The sequence below is a fragment of the Acanthopagrus latus genome, chromosome 22 (genome assembly GCF_904848185.1).
Source record: "Acanthopagrus latus isolate v.2019 chromosome 22, fAcaLat1.1, whole genome shotgun sequence".
Lineage (NCBI taxonomy): Eukaryota > Metazoa > Chordata > Actinopteri > Spariformes > Sparidae > Acanthopagrus > Acanthopagrus latus.
In genome coordinates, this window is record NC_051060.1 from 4,652,673 (window position 1) to 4,674,396 (window position 21,724).

The 21,724-nt window shown below is 40.6% G+C and overlaps 1 protein-coding gene across 4 annotated transcripts in view; it reads right to left on the reverse strand.

Annotated features, from left to right (window-relative positions):
- Window positions 1-21,724, reverse strand: part of pex7 (peroxisomal biogenesis factor 7) — a 53,628-nt gene that overhangs the window by 16,495 nt on the left and 15,409 nt on the right. For 3 of the 4 annotated variants that reach the window (XM_037087414.1, XM_037087415.1, XM_037087416.1), the window contains exons 7-10: window positions 20,062-20,168; window positions 18,714-18,827; window positions 15,499-15,554; window positions 47-143 (exon numbers count right to left, since the gene is read on the reverse strand). In XM_037087414.1, the coding sequence (XP_036943309.1) occupies window positions 47-143; window positions 15,499-15,554; window positions 18,714-18,827; window positions 20,062-20,168 (374 nt within the window). Of the gene's footprint in view, window positions 1-46; window positions 144-14,762; window positions 14,877-15,498; window positions 15,555-18,713; window positions 18,828-20,061; window positions 20,169-21,724 lie in introns of those variants that run through there. The other variant, XM_037087417.1, reaches the window with a different exon arrangement.

Below are 21,724 nucleotides of genomic sequence, written 5' to 3' on the forward strand. Positions count from 1 at the left end.
TTCTACAGTTAAAACTCATTACTGTTGTGAAAAATGTGTGTGTTACCTTATTTGGGATGTGCAGATTGAAGTCCAGCCCACAGACAAACTCTGAGTGGTGTTCCACAGTGTCCAGAGGCTGGTTACCGCTATAATCCCAGAACCTGCAAACGCAAGCACAGATATCTGACTTGGATTCCAAAAGTTCCAAAAGAGGTAAAGGTCCAAGTTACATTAAAGCAAAAGTGTCTCTTTCTTTCATAAACAGTTACTTTACCACGACATAAAGTTTCCAAAAAGGAAGGAAGGAAGGTTCCTTTCAGGGCTATCTCTGATAAAACACTGCGTAGGATCCATACTAAAAGCCAAAAACAGCATGCACCAAGATATTAAGATTTATACAACCTGGCATACGCCCAACAATGCACAACGTCCTTTCATAAATCCCAAATCAACCTGGAAATGTGCGCACAATGAGGATATGGAGTGCAACATTGTGTGAGACCAGGTATGTGCTAGTTGAGAGGGTGTATCAGGTAAGCTGACTGGAGAAGTGTGTGTGTGTGTGGTGTTGTGCTGTCTCCAGTGCGCTGTGTGACAGCACAGTGGATAGTGTTCACTGCAGCGATTTTATAAAACATACAACATATTCAGAGAGTCCTCGATGTCAATGGACTGCAGCCTGCGGAACGTAGGAAATCCTCTGGCTCAGCTGATGTCCAGCTCCCAAAGGGAGAAAAAGCATTTTCATTTTGTCTCAGCAGCCAAGTCAAGGACAAAACATAGCTTGGGCTCTCACAGCAGCTGGGATACAGTGAAGATGGTAATGTAGCTGACGGTCACTTGACTACATCATATGTCCAACGTCAAATTTGGGGTCCAGGCGAGGGCCTCATTAATGAAACGTGCATGAGTTCATGACCAGATCTGATCCTGATGTGTCCATTGGATGTTTCCACAAACAGGAGGGACGAAAAAAAACAACACCTTGAACAATCTCACAACAGATGTAACACGAAAAAATTATATATATCCCACAAGCAAAATTACACACAAGATATCTTTTCATCTAACAGACAGACTTAAGTGAAAAGAGCACATTAATGTCACTATCTTTTCTCTTTTCTCTTTAATCATTGCTGACTTTTTATATTCAAAGCCTTGCCTGGAAAGCTACCACGTTATCTGACAGAACTGCAGCACTCCTCAGATGGGCTCTATCAGACCAGTTCTACTGGCCGGCTCATGATTCATGTTCCATGACTTCAGTTCGGACTTGGAAAGAAAGAGTGCTTTTAATTTTAGTGCCCCTGATACAGTACAAAGAAATACAATCAATATTCTTATAACCATTTCAGAAATTGGATTTTTAAACCTCGCAGCCACTGGTTGTAATTGTTTTAAGTAACTGTACTTTATCACCATTCACATTATGTTAATCATATACATTTTACAGTACTGTACTTTTATGTTACTTCCAACCATTTTATTTTATCTATTCAATTATCTGGCATAACTGCCACATTTTAGGGGTTTTATGTAACTGAATATCATCGTGCATATCTTCTTTGCTTTTGTCAGTATGCCTCCTTAATACAGTTCCATACTTGTCTTTGTTTTGTTTCACTAGATATCAGCTTAAATGAGGGTTAACACGCAATGATCTCTCATGTGTAAATAAAGGTTGACTTGACTGATTGACTGATTGAATCTCATGTAAAAAATATATATATATATTTAAGTAACCAGGTGTGTGTGGGTGTCTGTCAAAACAAGCACATCACTTTATTACTCGACATTAGAAATCATCTTGTCCAGTTATGCATGAGAGGAGAAGGAGAGATATGCTAAGAGAGAGAGAGGATTTAAGATACGTGGCGAGGAGAGGATGTACAAGAGGCAGCAATCTAGAGAATTTAGACTATGAAAAAAAGATGAGCAAGAAGTCAAAGAAAAGGAAGAGCAACAGAAGAGAGTGAGAGATAGAGAGAGAGAGAGAGAGGAGAAGTGGAAAGAAAGAGCGAGCCAATAAAACACTGCCTCCAGACTTCGGGCAGCAGCGGCCAATCAGACTAATTGAAAGACTGTTTCTCTTCCTGGTCTTGACAGAGTGGCGTGTGTGTGTGTGTGTGTGTGTGTGTGTGTGTGTGTGTGTGTGTGTGTGTGTGTGTGTGTGTGTGTGTGTGTGTGTGTGTGTGTGTGTGTGTGTGTGTGTGTGTGTGCGTGTGTGTGTGTGTGTGTGCGCACGCCAAAGCCCTGACACAGCAAACACTCCCTCCAGACTCATCCACTTTGCAAATGTAATTAAATCATTTTCAGAGGGAACACTGCAGCTCCCATTGGGCTCCATTAGGCCTGTATTAATACTGGAACACACACACACACACACACACAATGAGCAATGGCCATCTGGGGAGAGTCATGCATTGAGAGATATTATATATTGAGTGACCTGTTAGTGTAAATCACTCCTAACACTCACGTTCCCTGTTTATACATTTACATCTGTACTTGTGTGTGTGAGTGTGTGTGTTCTAAAATACTGCAGTGCAGATGGGTCTACGTTCCTCTTAATGGGGTTCCTTTCTTGACTGTGGCACTGATTGATAACTCAAACAGTTGGAGAAACAAACAGAAAGTTGGAGGAGAAATCAAGATGTTGGCTGAGAGAAGTTCGGCTTCAGTGCGGCGAAATCCATCAGCGCGCTGAAATGACTGACACGTCGTTTATCCTCGTGGGGGGATCGAGACGTTGCATATGAGGAGAGGAACGATGCAAAAAGGTAACAGGATTCGTCAGCAGGTGCAGCCAGTTTCATCTGTTGAATTTGATCAGGTGATTGACAGGTATATTTTCAATTTTCTGACGACAAAATCCACGACACAAATCTATCCAACAAAATCATTTGTAGAATCCTGCTTCTTTTTAAGTAATCATCTTAGAAAATCATTTGTTTATTCATGAACTTGGAACTAGCATATGTGTCAAAAGAAAACTCAAGAATCACTTACTGGCATTTTGATTAGCAGCACCTTCAACTAGGCTTGGGCCAATATAAGACATTATCAAATATCAAAAATGTGATATTTGCTGTCATTCATGACATATTTCACATCATGGAAGAGCACGATAGTATGTGCGTGATTTTATTTTGAAAAGTAAACCCATGCTGAGCTGTCGTGCAGGCATATCATACGATATTTGACAAGGTGGGAATGAGACCGGGCTGGTGAAGGTAACTACAAGCTAACAAGCTCTGTGGATTATCATTAGCAACCGGGTCATGATTTCTGGAAAGACAGGCTGCTTTTGAGATTCGCGTTTGCAAAGTGCAACATGGTTCCATCATATTAGAGCGAAGGCAGGCGTCTCTGCGGCTGTTATCTTCAAAACTTGGCAACTCACACCAAAACAACAGGTGGATGAATAGAACTACAGGTGAGAGGGAAAATATGTATCTTTGATTTGATGGGTGAATTGTCCCTTTAATCCAATGAACGTTGGCTCACCTGAAAAGCTGCAGCTGAACATTCATGAACATGGTCTTTTCCTCCGGTGTCGCCCTCAGGATGAACTTTAGATTTCTTGCCCAAATGGTGTTAAAACGTCTCTCCTGTTTTTAAACAGTGTTTGTTTTGCCTTCTCAGCAGCGTAATAATTTCTAAAGCCTCACGGAGATAGCAGAGTAGACACAATGCGACTACAAAAAACATATAAATATGGAGAAAACAGTAAATGTATAACAACAACAGTGAACAGGGTTTATGTGCTCACTCATTCACAAATATATGCAGGAAGTCAAACCCGAATGCATTCATCACCCGCAGTGCAGAGCGATACGTCTGCAGTGTAATGAAGTGCAACGGAAATAGAAAAAAAAAAAAAATCAGCTAAAATGAATGCATTTCTGTCACAGCGCTCCCATCCAGTGCATTAAGAGCCAGAGTAATAATCCAGCAGCTAAGAGCCACTGTAGCCTTGATTAGCTTTGTAAAATGAGCAGCGGCGGTGATTTACTGCCGACTGCAGTTCGCATCTCAGCGCTGTGAATAAGATGCAGCTGCGGAGGTTCAATCAGGAGATGAAGAAGCAGAATTCACCCTAAATACTCCCATGTTCGGAGCCGCTGATGTACAGAACAGTGGGTCAGGGTAGAACTGAACTGATTGGTTATTAATCCATTAGTAGAGATGTCCTTATTTTAAACGGATAGTTGCTGGTGCTGTGGTGCTGCTCTCATTTACAACAATAAGGGGTCAGTTAAATGAAGATACAAAATGGTCACCAGAGGAACAAAACTGGGCTCTTTAAGGTTTAAACCACAAAAGTACAAATAAGTACCCAATATCAAGGGTACAACGGCTGCCCCAGTGACAAGACAGTGTACACCTAAAGGTAACCTTCTTTTCTGACAGTGTGCAGTGCAGCATTTCATTGCCCATAAGAGTGAAACGGCCCGCCCGCATTCACAAAAAAAAACAACACCGGTTGATTGCATAAGGGGGTTAAAACCACACATGTTTATGTTAGGGTGACCTCTAGTGGCTGCAGTGAATATGACCGGAGTGAAGGAGGAAGTGACTTGATGCGGTACAAATACCCTATGTAGACTATGTAGAATAGACTATGTAGGGAGGAAGTTGGTGGGGTAGATGGGTCAAACACAGGACACCTGAAAGTCACATGTTCAGGAGAGGAGACCTGATTCAAACACAAAAGTCACACTGAATTATTTCATTTAATTTGTTAAATATAATACATCAAGTTTCCGTAACACTTGACCTACGCTAAATATTGTGTCGAGTTCTGTATAAGTCAAAAACTATTATACTTACAGGGGCACTATGTATCAGTTTTGTAGCGATTTACAAGTAATAATCACTTTTGTATTGCCATAGGTGAGCACATCGTAATGTGATGTGAAAAATTAGACCTTCTATGTCTCCCTTGGTCGCCTATATAAACCTGGGGGCAGTATGGTCATGTTGTTTAAAGTCTGCAAGAATTAGCCACAGATTAAGTTTATGGTCAAAACAATTAAGGGGAGCACATCACAAGTGTAACCGCTAACTGCTGCTGACTACAGTTGCCTTTAGCTAGTTAGCTCAGTCAGCCTAATGCTCCTATTAGCTGACTTGTGTATGCCTGGACTTACATAACAATTCTTACATATTGCAGCTTTAAAGGTAGATTCAGTAGGGTTTGTGGTAGGATCCTAAACACACCACATAGAGATTGTTGAGTCTTATTCCCAGGACATGAAATAGCCACACTCTGGGTTGGTAAAGCATAGACAATAGTCTTTGTTTCGTCTCGCTACGCCTGCCACATGTGATGTGCACTGATAGGTCGTAATCGGTCTTGTGATGTTAGGAAGGTGGCGTGCAATGACGCCAATTAAAAATAATCCCTAATTCACCTCAAATTCATCAAACTAATGTAACGAGCCTGTTGAAAAATGTGAGGAGGAGAAAGTTCTGATATTTGGATTCAAATGAAGGGAGAAGTAGAAAGTTGTCAGAGAAATAAACATTCAAGTAGTAAAATACAGATACCTGAAACATCTACTTTAGTACATTTACTAAGTATTCATACTTCATCAGCTTACTTCCCACCTTTGCTTAGTATAAAAAGATTCAGATCAGAGCCAGAAAACACAATCTCTGCCTCTCTATCAGTTTGTAACTGTATGCAACAATATCATGAATGGGTTGAATCATTTCTTAAGCAACTATGGAAAACATCCAAAGGTTCCAGCCTCTCAGTTAAATATCACTGTATCACCCTCACCTCAATATTATACAGGAAAATGTAAGTACAAAGCAATGGATCATTATTAGAGAAAATTGTCAGTCGATTCATAGGAAATCAAATTGAAATGTGTTTTGGTGGCTGAATTTCAAAAAAACACCTGTGAGGAAGAGAAAGTCTGTCTCCTGACTCCGATTCAACAAAAGCAGGCGTCAGACTGATGTGATTACAGGTTTGGATGACGTCCATGTGTGAGTGTGTGGATGAGTGTGTGTGCATTAAACCAGATGACTGTCCCAGTTAGACAAATACACCATGTTAGTTGTATAAATGAGGCTTGCGCCGTCTTTTGTCCGGAGTTTCCATGGTAGGTAATTATTTAGCTTCTATTGTGCTTCATTCTGTGGAGGCCTCCATTCACCTGTCGGCTTTGTGTGAGTGTGTGTGTGTGTGTGTGTGTGTGTGTCTCACTATTACTATGAAACTCATTAAGTCACAGCGGACTGAGAGAAAAAGACAGGTGTGGGGGGGCGCATGAGTGGATACGAGGACACAAAAGAAAGCCAGAAAACATTTAGAACAAGACAGAAGTGACTGAAAACAAAGACTGACATGTAAAAGAGAGTGATTCCGTATCATTGACGCTTTTTAATCCAAACAGGAAATTAACGTGAAGGGTCACACAAACACACCGAGCGTTGTGAAGCAGTGAATATGTTATCTCAAGCAAACATGACACGTTTGACCCGCTGTTAAAAAAAAAAAACACCACGTCACCCATGAGTCTCAGTTTTATACCAAATACTAACTCTGACTTCTTTGGAGTGAGTATGAACAGAGATGATAAGAAAATAACTTCTTAAACTTCTTTTTCTTACCTCCCTTTATTGCAATGTATTTGTTAATTGCTGAATTTCTTTTTATTATCATTTATTCTTTTTACTGCTCTTAATCTTTTTCTCGGTTCTTAATTCCTCTGATGTGATGTCGTCCTCTTTTCGCTTTTCACTGATTTTATTCTTTCATTTATCTCTTCATTTGCATTGCTTTTTTGCATTTTATTGCTTTTACTCCATAGACTTGTAATTACTCAAACTGACATGACGATAATCGGGCTGATATTGCTCCGATTTTACCCCTTCCCGACCACAGAAGATTATCTTCTGTCTTATAAGATTATCCTACACGATTGTACCTGTCCTGATAATTTGCTCGGAAACAGGTCGCGGCCGACAATCGTTAACGTTAAAGTTGTTCAATATTTATGACAAAAATAATATAAAAACAGAGGTGAGATCTAACTTTTCCTATGGGGGGTGTTTGAATTAGCCATTTTATGTTTTTAATGGGTTTAGCGTCGGCGCTAACATTAACCATTATGCACTACCGTTAACCGTCATACTGGTGGTTAATGCAAGTATTGTGTGTCGTCAGAAAAGCTTACATTCCCTCTTCTATGTCTTCCATGTTTTAAAACGGTCATTTACTCTTTTTTTATATACAGTCTATGCTCTTTTCCGTTTATGAGGAGCCCGGTGACGCTGGGGTTGTTGCCATTGGTTACTGTAGATCACGTTTGATCACGCGATATTTTTGGCTCGGAGGACTAGATCCTAGATCGGCCGTGAGACAGATAATCTTTATGTGTGTGGTGTCCTGTGCTGAGAATATCGGAGCACAACACACACAGTACGATCAAAGCTGATGTTTTAATCTTCATGTGTGGGGGCTCTACAGATAAAAAATCTCTCAAGATTTATAAAATCCTTATGTGTGTACCCTTTTGAAACTCTGCGTTTAATGGTGCTATAGAAATAGACATTTCTTTAATCATTTGACAAGCGTCCTAAAAGCAAGAGACACCCAAGTGTTTATTCTTAAAGAGTCGAGGCTGGAAAAAATGTTGCTCTGCCATCACAAGCAGGTATGACAAAACACAAATTAATAAGAAAGCAGAGTTAGAGTTAACGTCTGAAAATGAATCGAGTCCAGTCTGCTGCCTCTGTCTGCAGAAAAACTTACAGTAATTGGGACGCTGTGTTGAACGTGAATAAATATATATTTTGCAGATCATTTTTGAGACATACTCATTTGAAAACAGCACTCTCATCAACTTGCAACAAAAGACTGAATCCTCGAAAAGGCTCAGTCGTTCGCGATCAAAGATGGGCTGATGTTAAGCACTGTGAAACACATGATTGTATAAATGATATTACTACAAGGGGTCAGGGGTCAGTAAACACAGTTCATTTGCAAATGACTGAATCCTGTTTTTATTTTACAATGTCTTACAACAGATTTTGGGCAGTCTGATGTCAGTGGCAGAAAAGATTGACTGGTACCCCATTTATACCTGGTATTACAATGCTACCGCAGGAAAAACGCATTTTAACGCAGGTGTGAATGCATCGTGACCAGAATGTGATCAGAACCGCCATCAGAGCATGTGGAGGTAGTCCTGCTCGCATTGTGTTCAGATCTTAGGTAGATGTAAAAGCAATCTGTACGACATGCTGGTACCTGTACCCACCATCACACTGATACAGATATTTGTTTTTAGGTAAGTAAAACATAGGTTGTTTAAATTTTGACATCTAAGAACACTTAAATAAACACAAACTGACAAATTAGTTGCATTATTTAACAGAACGGCATGAAAATTGAAGCGATGCAGGTGGAAAATTAATGATATTCAGTCAGAAATAACGTGATGTAATAATGTTTTTAGCGTCTGTGCAGCCAATCTGCTGTTACCAAAGCATGCAGTATATATCTAGTCACACCGCTGCCTACACTTAAGTTCTGCAACAAAAACGTGAAAAAAGCCAACATGCTGATGCTAACCAGGGGTAATTTCCACCATTGTCACTGCCTTAATTTAGTGTGCTACTTAGCAGTAAACGTATGCTAATGTCATTAGCTTTGCAGGTATTTGGTCACAAATCAGAGTACTGGGCAACCTTACCGAAATGATTGAGATTAGCAATTAACAAATTAACAAATGCACAGAAAATTCAATGGAAATCGATAATATAGTTGCGATATCTCAGTCTTGAGTGCTGGTCCCAACTTTTTAGAAAATATTTAAATACTAGTACTATATTGTGCAGCCTCGGCAGTGTGCGCTTGTATCTCACTTCGTGGCAGGAACTGACTTTGTTTTATTGTCTTTTTGTGCCGCTGCTCATGACATTTACCAGCTCATTACATTTGAGTTTCCTTTGAAAAATGCAGCTCACTGCCCCGTAACGTAAAAGATCAGATTGGGTCGATGATCATTGATAAATCAAAATCTAAATGACATTAATGAATCAGAGGAACTGCTGATGATGTGATCCTCGACTTCAACACGACAGATGGAGGCGTCACAACTAAATAAACAGAGAGGAGAGAAGCAGTGGGTGGTGAGCGGAAACAAGGTATGAAAAAGGATTAATACTCTGTGTGTACATTCATATGGGGACATAGAGGAGTGTGTGCTCAGATGTATTTGCGTATGAGTGTGCTGTGTGCGTATTCATGCCTTCTTTCTTCATGTGTGCAGGTGGATTAGATCAGTGTTTGTACGTGTTGCAACCAGTGTTTAAACACACAGGAAGGCCTGTATAAGCAGGTGTGTGTGTGAGCGGGCCGAGTGCTGAACACACTGACAGGTGGATGTGCCAGCACTCAGATTTAAGATTTCTAATACGTGATGATCCACGGCTACATTTGTACACGTGGAACTTGTAAAACAACTGTGTATCTGACATGACCATGTTGCTCCAGGAGCATCGTATCAACAGCGTCGAAAACCAAATCTGGAACAAGCTGTTGTGGTTAAGCGGGCTGCATACAGCCCAACCAAATAATGGAATAATGGGATAAGAATCACAGAGTGCACAAGCCTGCAGCTTCCATCCAGTTAGTTAGAACTGAAGAAGCCTCTTGGATGAGAGGTGAAACAAGTCCAGTTTCCCTTGATACAGCACTTTGAATTACCATGACCGGGATGACTGAGATCCTTCATCAACCTCCCATGATGAAAGAGGTTTGCAAAAAACGGTAGTAGTATTACCTTATATTATAGTAATTTTTGCATTCTGTATGTATGTTCCAGACTGTTAAAATAATTAGCCTTCATTTATTGTGCACCGACACCAAGGCAAATTCCTTCCTCTAAAAAAGTAAAAAAGTGTCCACTACTGCACCGTTGTGTAAATATTGTTATGAATGTCAGAACATGAAGGGCTGTTTTTGTTGCCAATAAGAGAAATGACACATTCCAACCTGCTGGAAAAGATTTTGTGCCCGCTTTACTTAAATGTGGGTTTTACAAGGGTTGTTTAGCATGCCTGCCTGCACTACAGCAAGTACCGCAAGTTGTCAACCTCCAAAAGTTTTATTTAGCTTTCATTGTGTAACTAAAGAATGTAACAACCGAACGAACGGCGAACGATCTGAAGAGACGAGACTCGTGTTAACGACGTGAGAAGAGCCTCCTGCCGTCAGTCACGATCGATGTGCCGAGTGTTGACACATACATGAACACACACAGTCAGTATCCATGCACACGTAAGTCAAGCTACAGTCAGAATTCGATTAGGCCACTTAACTGGACAACTGCCACTGTCCCAGTGCCCAAGCACCAGGGGAGAATCGATTTATTGATAGATGTCGAACTCCACCACAGTAGAGGGCGATATGCATCATTTCAGGTAGTACTGGACCTTCATCCGGTTGATCTATCACGTCACCAAACAAGTTGAGAAGCAGCAAACAAGCTGCACAGCGAACGGTGAAAACGTGGATGACTTTGAGGTGCTGTACCTTCGTCATCACGTTCTTCATTTGTTTTTCCCAGTTTCCTGCTATGGATTCATGCCATGGACAGCTTCTGGGTCAACTCCCGGAATGCCCTTGACACTTTGGATTGTTTAACAGTTGATTGTTGTTGCTACGCAGGAAAGCATGCATGCACACACACACACACACACACACACACACACACACACACACACACACACACACACACACACACACACACACACACTCAAACGCATGAAAAACTGCAGGATAATTTGTAGCCCGGGCCTCTGTCCCATACACTGTATGTTAATAAGATAACATCAGATGAAGTAAACCCACTGAATCCGTGTTATCACAGCAGTAATGAATGGATTAAGGATTATCTCAGAGGATGGACAGTAGGCAGACTAATAAAGGAGAAGACAGAGCGTGAGATTAAATTAAAGATACTGCTAGGGAAAAAAGAAGGTCCTCTGTACTGACGTGATGGTGATGTTTTGATGAAATCACTGAGAATAAGTCGTCGAGGGGAAACTTAAGTTGTTCTGGTTTCACATCATTAACATTCAGCCTCAGGGCAGTTTGGTGTCTGTGTTCTCTCAGGCCTTAGAAAGTTGTTGTGAGCCAGCGTGTTGGCACACAGTTTTTTTTTGTTTATGAAAAAAAGTTTGTTGCCAAGGACAAAGGTTGTGTTGGCCACTGAAAATATATCACGTCAGGAAAACTTAATGATGTGATATAAATGTATTCAGAGACTGCTTCTCAGCCGGTGAAGACTGCTGTTAAATGTGTTCCACTGCTCTGGTGGTGCATTCATTCTTTAAAAAAAATGTACCTAATAATGTCACACTCATAGGGGAAAGCGGAAGAGAGCAGAAAGTCTGTTAGGAGAGCAAAAGATGTGAGTTTCCTCCAGGCAGGCAGGGTCTAAGGCCCCCTGAAGGCTTCACAAGAACAGTTAACCTGTCTTTCTTTCAGCGTGGAGGTGAGGAGATTATGACTGAATCTGTATTTTTGGGTGAAGTTTTGCCGTTCACACAACATTTTTGAAGCTTCACATCAAAACAGCATTGCCGCATTCTCCTAAATAACCGAAGCCGCTAAAAGAAGAAAAGAAAAGACATAAAATGGCTCCACGCAGCTCATACAGTGAAAACCCTGAGATCACAAACTGATTTGAAAATATTTTATTTACACCCCCTTTTACAAGCTGAAATCTACACTGTAGCTTCCAAGCTAAAAGCTTTAGCATGCAACACCAACTGAAATGATTTTGTGGACTACAAAACTTTCCCCCAACTTTCCATCGTATTGGAGGGAGGAGATAATGACTGGATTTACATTTGTACAACTGCTCCTTTAAGCTCTGAACTCTCACGGACATCATGTGGTAAGTTTTGGAGTGATAAAGGCTGCAATGGACCAAAATGGTCAAAATAGGAATGGGGCACCATTCTGTGAGGTTCACTTTACCTTTTGGGTTTGGGATTTTACGTTTTAAGACAGATAATAGTACAGTAAAGTACAGTTCAGTGAGTTAACTCAATTTAGGTTGAATACTTTGTTTAAAACCTTCTTTAAAGAGTTATTTTTTTCTGAAACTAAATTCAAAGTTAACAGTAGATGAAAAAGTTTGATAAAGTAAAGAGTGAATTCAGTTCTAACCTTTACCATGGTTAGCATGTTAGCAAAAAAACAAAAAACAAAACATGACTTTTCTCAAAATGTTTCACAGACAATCAGCAAGTTCAAAAAGTCCAAAACGTGTTTTCTTCCAACCATAAAAATAGAAGGGTCTCAGGAGAGTGTTACCTCTCAAACAATGCATGCTGGGAGGTCTGCCAATAAAATGATCACGCTTCTTTAGAAACATATTTGACTGAACTCTGTACATTCCATTAAAGAAATCATGTTTATACGTTCAGAGGCTGTCTGAAAATAAAAAATCTATAAACTTTAAGTTTAGTCAATCTGAAATAAATCAAACTTGTGTATGTTAAGTAGAAAAGATAAGCTGATTCCACTAAATTCTGTAATGACTTTTTACAGTGAGTAGAAACATATTCAGGCAGAGGTCTCAAGGAAAATATTTACAAAATGTCTATCTATCCCCGACCTGACCGCCTGCTTTGCTGCTGTAATAATTACTACGGCTATTTGAGATGGCTGCCTAATTAGAAACGTCAACGCGGGGTGTTAATCCGCCGCCTCTGGCTGGAGACGCTTCAGTAACTGACAGGTAGCAGGTTTGAATGTGAGGGGGGTAGATTTTGTATTCAGCAAATCACCCTGGCGAAACTAAAGTATTAAAAAATGTACTGTCATGAGTTGTGTGTGTGTGTGTATGCAAGTGTGTGTGTGTGCGTGCGTCAGGGCATCCTCTAATGAAATCAGTACTCAGCATAGAGTATTTGAGCCAGTGAAAGCACGGATCAATAAAGCACAAGGTTTGGCACACAGCCAGCTCTCACCACATTTATCTTTCAGCCTTCCTGCTTTCTCTTTAGCATTCCACTCGCTCTCTCTATCCATAGTCTCACATGACTAACATCTGACATTTATATCAGCATCACGCCTCCACCAAACATCCCTCCATCTTCATTTAAGTCGTGACAGCTACAGCAGACATTGTATTCAATAATTTAGATACATCTGATTTTGCTTCAGAGTTTAAGAATTGGGAGATTTGTTGAGGCATGACAAGAATATGACATAATGTTTTTAGTATTCACCCCTCTAATACCTCTGGGTGACAAATTTGGTTGTGATGTCACACACTGTATATTCATGTCAACCAATGAGCAGCTTGTTTTACTCGCAACCTTGTCTCCAGGATATAATGTTGCCAGTTAATGTTCCTGTTAACCACAGATACAACCAGGGTTATCATTTGTACCACACGTGTCATATCACCTTCACATTAGATGCTTATCAGCCACCTTTCACATCAGGAGGTGGAGGGTAAGATGATGTTGTTATTACAGCCAACAAGGCTGCCAAACGGGCGACCGCAATTCGAGCCACATCAGTCAATATCTTTAAAGAGTGCTGAGGCCATTTCCAGACATTTTTGTAGCAACAAAACTGGCCATTTTTCAAAGGAAGTTGGACCATCTTCATCGTGGTGACTGAAACAGGTATTTTAAGCCAAACCATGATGTTTTCCTATCTATATCTGCAGCATAAGCACAGGGTTGCAACAAGAAAGAAATAGGAAATTCAACCTAAACAAAAATAACAAAACGTCAGTTTGAACTCATCTGTGGTTTTGCAGACACATACTTAGCTAACAATTTTTCTGGCGATTGGATTGAGAAGGGCAGCAATAATGATTATCCTGACAGATCAATATCACCCACCAAGAAAACCCCCAAACACTCACATCACAAAGCAGCGAAAAGCAGCAAATCCACATCTGTAACGAGTGTTGAGTGTTTTTTATTTTAATGATGATCTATTGCCAAATATTTGAATAGTTTAAATGATTACCTTTTAATGAGTAATCAAATAATCATAGATATGATGTATGGATGTGATAGGAGTATATTAACACTACACTACAAAATATGGTTTAAAGTAAGATTAAACTAGTGGAAATATAGGAAATTTAAAGGTGTAATATGTAAGAATTGGCCACCTGTTGGGTTCAAAACAAACAGGGGGAGTATATCACAAGTAACTTGCTATATAAAAATATATATATATATAAAAATTCATACATATGGCACCTTTAAATGACTAAATGTTGTAAAGTATCTTTAGTGTCTCTCTCAGGATCAATTTCAACCCAATCCAGTGCAAAAGAAGACGTTGGTGAGGCTGAGAATACACATACAAAGAGTCACAGAATGATTACATTTAGCGCCAAGGGCCAAACTACTTTGTAATTGAGTATTTGCAATGTCCCATGAATGATATAAACAGTTTTTTACATGAATTTCTTTGAGAAAATCCATGACATGAACTTGGAAAAGTTCTGAATTCTGGGCGACTTGGTGTGGAATGACCCGTGCGTATTCGTCCGTCGTCGACAGACGTCCAGACGGGTCATAATAGATTCATCAGGAGCTTTATAAAACAGAACTGACGGTATGTTAAATCCCGGACTGCTGTAACTCGTGAGCGCTATCACTACAACAGAGAAAGAGAGCGAGAAAGACTATGAAGTGTCATGTTCTCCAAGGACACACGCAGAGGCATTCGTGCCTGATATTGCAGATTTTATTAACTGAGCCTCTGCGGCTCGTCTCATCTCCATATTTCTCTCCATCTCACACACCACTTAACTTTATCACACATTATCACAATGTCCTCGCTCATCTTCTGCTTCTAGGATGACACCATCCATCCATTTTGGCTGGTAATTGAAAGAAAAGGAGCGTAAGCAGAAATGCGACCACATCCATCGCTACTGTATTTTGACCCCAAAATGTCAAATGTTTTGAATTTAAACGCGTAAAACATGCAAAAGCATGAGAACTGTCCTTTAATCCTTTCCTTGTGTAACGCTGATTTAATTAAGATTTTAATATAACACACGAAGCTAAGAGGGAGGTAATACAAGCAGCACTGCCTTTGAAACTATCAAGAAAAATGAAGTTCTGTCGAGTAACATCAATATTAGGATTTTTTTTTTTTTTTCATGTGTGTGATCTTGATTTTCTTCTTCAATAAGCTCCGCGGGGTGTCTCCCTCTAATGTTCACTATAAATTACTTTGTGCAAACTCTATTAAACTTAAACCTGTAAAAGCTCCTTCATTTTCCACGGCTCATTAATGGGAAATGAGCTACACGCAAACTTCAAAGTGTCGGCTGGAGCGCGACACGTCGGCCCCTTCGCTTCTGGTGTTTCGCACCGAAACACAGCCGCGAGCGAGCCAGTGAAAACTTATAACTTGTAAAAATGTACATAGAGCTTCATGATAAGGATGAAAATATACAAAGAAGAAGGAAGTAATGAAAGCAGAGTTGATCTTACCTGACAGTGAAGTCGTACGAGCAGGACGCCAACAAGGTCTTGCTGAACGGAGAAAACTGCAGGAAGAACAAGCGAGAAGATCAGATTTTAAACAAGAATTAACACCACGACTTTTATGCCTCGGCGCACCTGTTGCTCTTCCTGCACTGTGGCGTCGAATAATGGGAAGAACATGTCATGTCATGTCATTGTCCGTAACCGCTTATCCCTTTCCATGGGGTCACGGGGTGTTGCTGCTGGAGCCAATCCCAGCCTTGTCTCAGGGCGAGGGCAGGGCACTCCCTGGACAAGTCGCCAGCTCATCGCAGGGCCCTCACTAATGAGCAATGTGGGGTTCAGTATCTTGCTCAAAGACACTTCGACATGCAGCTCAGCCTTGCCCTGAGCCGGGATTTGAACTAGCGACCTTTCGATCACTAGTTGACCTGCTCTACCCGCTGAGCTACAGCCGCCCCTGGGAAGAACATATCTATGAAAAATTACAGTATCAGTTGTTCGCTAGAAAATGTTAATCATGTTTATGCTAAGCTAACCTGAACTGATGGACTTTTTGCCAACACCCCAAGTCCGCCGCTGCTAACCAGCCTTATTCTGCAGCTAATGGCCATGTATCTAAACAGAAGTGTCAGATGGAAACTGCCACGCCAGCTGGTGTTTAGAAGAAAACGTACTTGGCATTCTGATTTGCACAAAACTATCATGAATATCACTCAAAAAAGTTACATTTCCAGCTATCTCATATTTCTGACTGACATTTGGTGGCGCAAAGAAGTTTCAGTGTTCGATTCCCTCATGTTGACAGTTAAAAAGAAAAAAAAAAGAAATATGCCTTGAACCTCTGAAGAAGAAACTAGCGAAACGTTCAATATACAAATTACAAAGCAGAAGACCTGCTGTGCTATTTACAGTTTGTTGTGGTGAGAAAAAAAACGTCTGGGCTCCTCGGGGGGACTCCTGGGTAACACTTTCATGTGTTCGGAGCGTTTTTTTTTTTATGTTGTACTGAAGTCATTTTCAGAGCTGCAGCTGGAGGTTTTCCCTCGTCTTGTAAAAAGGTGTGGACTTTTCAAAAAAAACAAAAAAAAAACGACACATTTTTTCCATCTGAGTGAAAAATGTCTTCAGGCGGGCTGAGCAGAGTTTTTCTGCTCAGCAGTTCCAGGATTGTGCCGACACAGAGAGACGAGTAGAGTCCGCGGAGAGAGTAATTTCACTGACTGTCGGCTAAGCACTCTTAAATTAATTTATTCGTTCATTTGTTCCCCCTCCCTGCTTCCGACGGTGTCACCGTTTCTTATCGGACAGATTCTCTCCGCGCCTCGTTTAACACCTCCCTTTCTCTCTCTCTCTCTCTCTCTCTCTGCCATCTCTCTTACTTTCTGTCTATCAACCATATTTTCAGCTTTATTGGTATCATCAGCAGAAGTCGTTTGTTACCAACGCAGAAACAACAAACATCACAAGACTCTGAGCAGCTGCGGTGACGAAGCACAATTCAATCAAGGAGAATAACTGCATTGTTCCGTTAATCATTCTCTCCGAGAATATTCAACCGACTTAAGTTTCATTTTTTTCATTTTTATTTTAGCTCGGAGTGCTGAGTTCATCTCTGTCTGGCTTAAATTTGTTCACTTTTAACATGTATTTTGATTTTATTAATGGAAAAAAACGCAACTGTGTTCGGTCTGCAGAATGACTTTGATCTGATTCTGGAGCTTTAAAACCAATACTGGCATTGATATTTGAAAGGTTTTTAACATAAAGTCATGAACAGTCCGTTTTTTTTTAATTTGTTCATTTTCTTGTGATCCAGACACGTATCTAAATGGGAAAGTTTACAGTTGAAAAATCATCTTGGCAGATCTTTCCGGTGCGCAAATATTTAAATACACCGAGCTAAAAGTAATCCAACAGTCCTACTATTAATCTTCCCTTCATGAAAGGGTGTTACACACATACTGACATAAATAGGAGGTGAATGAAATATTGACGACTCTCGGTGAAACAAAACATCTAACAGAGCAAAACACTCCTCCAGTTGAATCAACATGTCTCAAAAACACTCTCAACAAAAAAATGTGTAGTTTAGCAGCATGTAGCGAAAGTCACAGCTTCACTAAATACCATGTTTGGTCACCCAGCCTTCAACAGGGCAGGCTAATGTTCCAAAGCTGAACTGTTGCATGATGTCTGTTTTTCGATTTGCTTGTAGCGTGTTGCTTTCATGATATTTTTCTCTAGTCTATCGCTTTTATGTTCACGAGTGTCTTGCGTCTCGTGAAAAGTGCTATATAAATAAAATGTATTATCATTCTTCTTATTCTTGTCATTCTTATTATCATTACCTGACATTTTGAGCCACAATAATTTCTTTAGACCTCTGTGACTCAAGTTGTAAAGATGTCTTTTTAACAGTGTGAAAATCTTGACTTGAATCGTGTAAGGGTGTCACTTGGACATCGATAGCAAACACTGAACAGATGTCAAAAAAAGACGCTGAATACTGAAACTCCAAATGTCTTTTTCGCATCGGCTTGCGAAAAGAGGTCTTCTGGATATGTCTTTGCTCGGTGGGAAGATATTTTACAGTTTAACAAAAGACTTTTATCGACTTTTATCTCTCGGTTTATTTTTAGCTTTTTTTCTTCTGCTGATCAAGAATCTCTTCACCTCCTCTCTGCTCGCTCCAGTACGTCGATACAAGCCGACAGATTTGCAAACACTGACAAAGCGCGCGCACACACACACACACACACGCAGTTCTAGAATGAGTTTCATCGATCGATCGGTGACACCGGTCCTGAAAATCACGGCTTGAGTAAGACAGTTCCCTGATTGGGTGAACTCAGGTGAGAGTTTGTGTGTCACAGTGTGTGTGTATGCCTGTGCATGTGTGTGCATGCGTCTGTATTTGCGTATCCATGACGTCTGTGTGTGTGTGTGTGTGACGTGGCATGTGTCTAATCTGAGTAAGTGGGATGTGTTTGGGGACTCCTCTGCAGCTGTCTTTCCTCATATACGCACATACTTCTTTTGTGTGTGTGTGTGTGTGTGTGCATGCGTGCGGTCTTATTAGGTCCATTTAAGTGGGTGTTTTGATGCTGTCAGGCACGGCCTCACACACACTAATTCTGCCCTAAGTTCTGAGAACAAAGTGTTGTAACGAGACATTTGACAGCGTTTGGAAACCAGGCTGCATGTGTGCGTGCGTGTACCTTGACTCGGCGGATGGCGTAGGTGTGGCCCTGCAGCCGACTGACAGGCTGCCGGACGTTCCTCAGATCCCACACACACACACTGCAGTCGACTGAGCCCGTGGCCACAATATTCTGCACACACAAACAACAAATCACTAGTAATATACTCACAATTATTTATCAAATGTAGTCAAAAGACCTTAATTACCACGTCTTTTTAAGAAAGAATATACCTGATAACAAATCGAAAGTATAGTTTCTTTAATACGGAAATTAAAATAAAATAAAATGGCTACAGGCTACATTTGATGTCCATTTACAATAAATGTCTTAAATTAAATAAAGATGGCTTCTTAGAAACACATATTATGCTCATTTTTGGTCATGCTCATACTATGTTCAAAAAAGCACATTATTTCTCTCAGCACCTCTATGCTCTTTAAGCCCCCCCTTCCATAAAGCCCAGTCTGCCCTTATTGGTCGGTTCTCCCAGGCCTGAGCAAGCACCGCCCATCATGTTTCTTCATCAGCTTTGTCCCTGTTTTAACCAAGGATGTTACATTAAAACCTGGACTCAGCCATGGAGATGGAGCCCCATTCATTCCTATGAAAGCTGCTCAGTGGTGCACGAAGCCAAAATGGTTTGACTTCCCAGCGATGAAAATACCCAGATCTTCCATGTTGTGCGGCACATACAGCGTGCACACTACAGACTTCTGCCTACAAAGCCAGCTAACTTCCAGCTTAGCGCCCAGCTAACTTGAATAGGGAAAGAGTAATTAGATTGTGCAGTTTTACTAGAATTTCCAATTTCATAGGACCTAATGGCTCAAATTATGGCAGTGAAATGAGTCATTTTACAGGAGCTGTGACACTCTAAAAAATTCACAGTTTTACAGTCAGTTCTTTCATTATGATAGCTTATGTCTTTTGGGCCACAAAGCATCACGTAACGATGTAATTACACAGTTTGGGCTCTACGAAAACTGGCCTCAAAGCCTGGCATTCTTCCTGGGAACTAACAACCACAGCCATGCTGGAGGCGTGGTAGTTTAGTGATGTCACAACTTCACGACAGTTCTGACGTTTTGAAAGCATCTTCTCTAAATATGAGCTGTGGGCATTTCTAAGAGGATTAAGTGTTTTTGATACTTTCACAGTATTTGTACAGCACCTTTGACCTTAATGTTAAAAAAATCATCTTAGATTTAGACCAAAATACTGCAGGATGAATACATTTCAAACTAACCTGTTAAAATTTCAGATTTATGTATTAATACTTCAGGTACATCTAGCCAAACTACACTTTAAGTTAAAAGTTAAAATCTTAGTAAAGGCAAAGCTGCAGCTTTTGGTGGGTGGTTACCTGGTCATATTTGCACCAATCACAGCTAAGGATCTCAGCCTTGTGCGCTGGGATGGCCAGTCGACATGCGGCGCTCTTCACATCCCAAACTCTGAGCGTCCCGTCACCTGAAAGTAGAAATAAAGTAGAGACTTACGCGGCAAGACCAGCACAACCACAGCCCGTACTGGTGACCTCTGAGCATCTGCAGTGCTCTGCTCAGCGACACTTACAGGATATATTTCTGCCACTAGGGGTCTTTTTATGGAAACGCTGAAAACAAAAGATGTAGTTTGATAATCTCATGAAGTAGAGTGGGATTATGAGAGTCATCACTGTTAAACAGCCACCACTGCTGATGAAAGGTGTTCATGTTTTAAAGTTTATCCAGGTTATTTTTACACCTGATTGCTGACTTCTTTCCTCCCTCTCTGACTCAATTCCAGAAGTTATAGTTGACCAGAATTTCCCCCATTTTACACTCAGATTCCCCCAAGCTGAAATCCTGGTGGTAAACTTGATGGCAATCCATCATGAACATTTTAGTAAGTATCAAAATAGTGGACCAACCGCCAAAATGCTGCTAATATCACCAAAAATCCTTTTTCTGTCTTTTACAGAAAACACTTTCCACGTCGACCACCAAAAGTGCTACATGCTACTGTTGTTTTTGAACAGATTTTGTTTTCTGTTCAGGGTGAAGAGATGAAGGCAACATACAAAATATGCACGGAAGGTTCCCATAATGTAAAGCTCTGTGGCTTAGTTACATTATCACATTTTTAAGTAGGTAAGCACACAATTAACTTTATTTATTCATTTTCAAATAATGATAATAATAATAATAATATCAGATCAAGACTTTGTGAGGCAGTGATATCTAAGCAATATCTAATATCTAATATATATAAGAGCATTTGTATTAATAAATGGTTATTTTTAATATTTGGCAACTTAAATGAAGAAGTCACCTGAGCAGCGACCAATTTAAACAAATGGACAGGTGGAAATGGTAAATGTACGTTTCTATAGCGCTTTTCCAATCCACTGACCCTCTCAAAGTGCTTCACAACACTTGTCCCTTTCACCCATTCATACATTGATGGCAGAGGCTGCCATGCAAGGCGCCAAACTGCTCATCATCATCATATTCGCCCATGAATCGAACCAGAAACCGTCCGATTGCTAGACGACCCACTTTACCTCCTGAGCCACAGCCGCCCGGAAAGAGAAAGATGGAAAGACAATGAAACAACTGGAGAGGGAAAAAGAGAGAGAGAGAGAGAGTAGGAAAGTGACATAGTTTAAAAAGAGGGAACTATAGGTGAGGGCGGATAAAGAGAGACGGAAAGAAGAAGAGGTTAATAGAGGGGAACACGACTGACAGTGTTTTAACTTCCTTCAGATTTCTGTGTGTGTGTGTGTGTGTGTGTGTGTGTGTGTGTGTGTGTGTGTGTGTGTGTGTGTGTGTGTGTGTGTGTGTGTGTGTGTGTTCCTGGACAGAGGTTGAGGGTCTGCCAACACACTGCGACAACCATACAGCAGAACCTTTTACACCTTAGCCCCACTTGCTCCTCCTCCTCCTCCTTCACTTCACAGCCAGCAGGTTCTGAGAGGTTTATTCAAACACTGCAGTCTTTCTGTCTTAATGCCAAAGTGAGAGTGAAGCACTCAATTTGCTTCA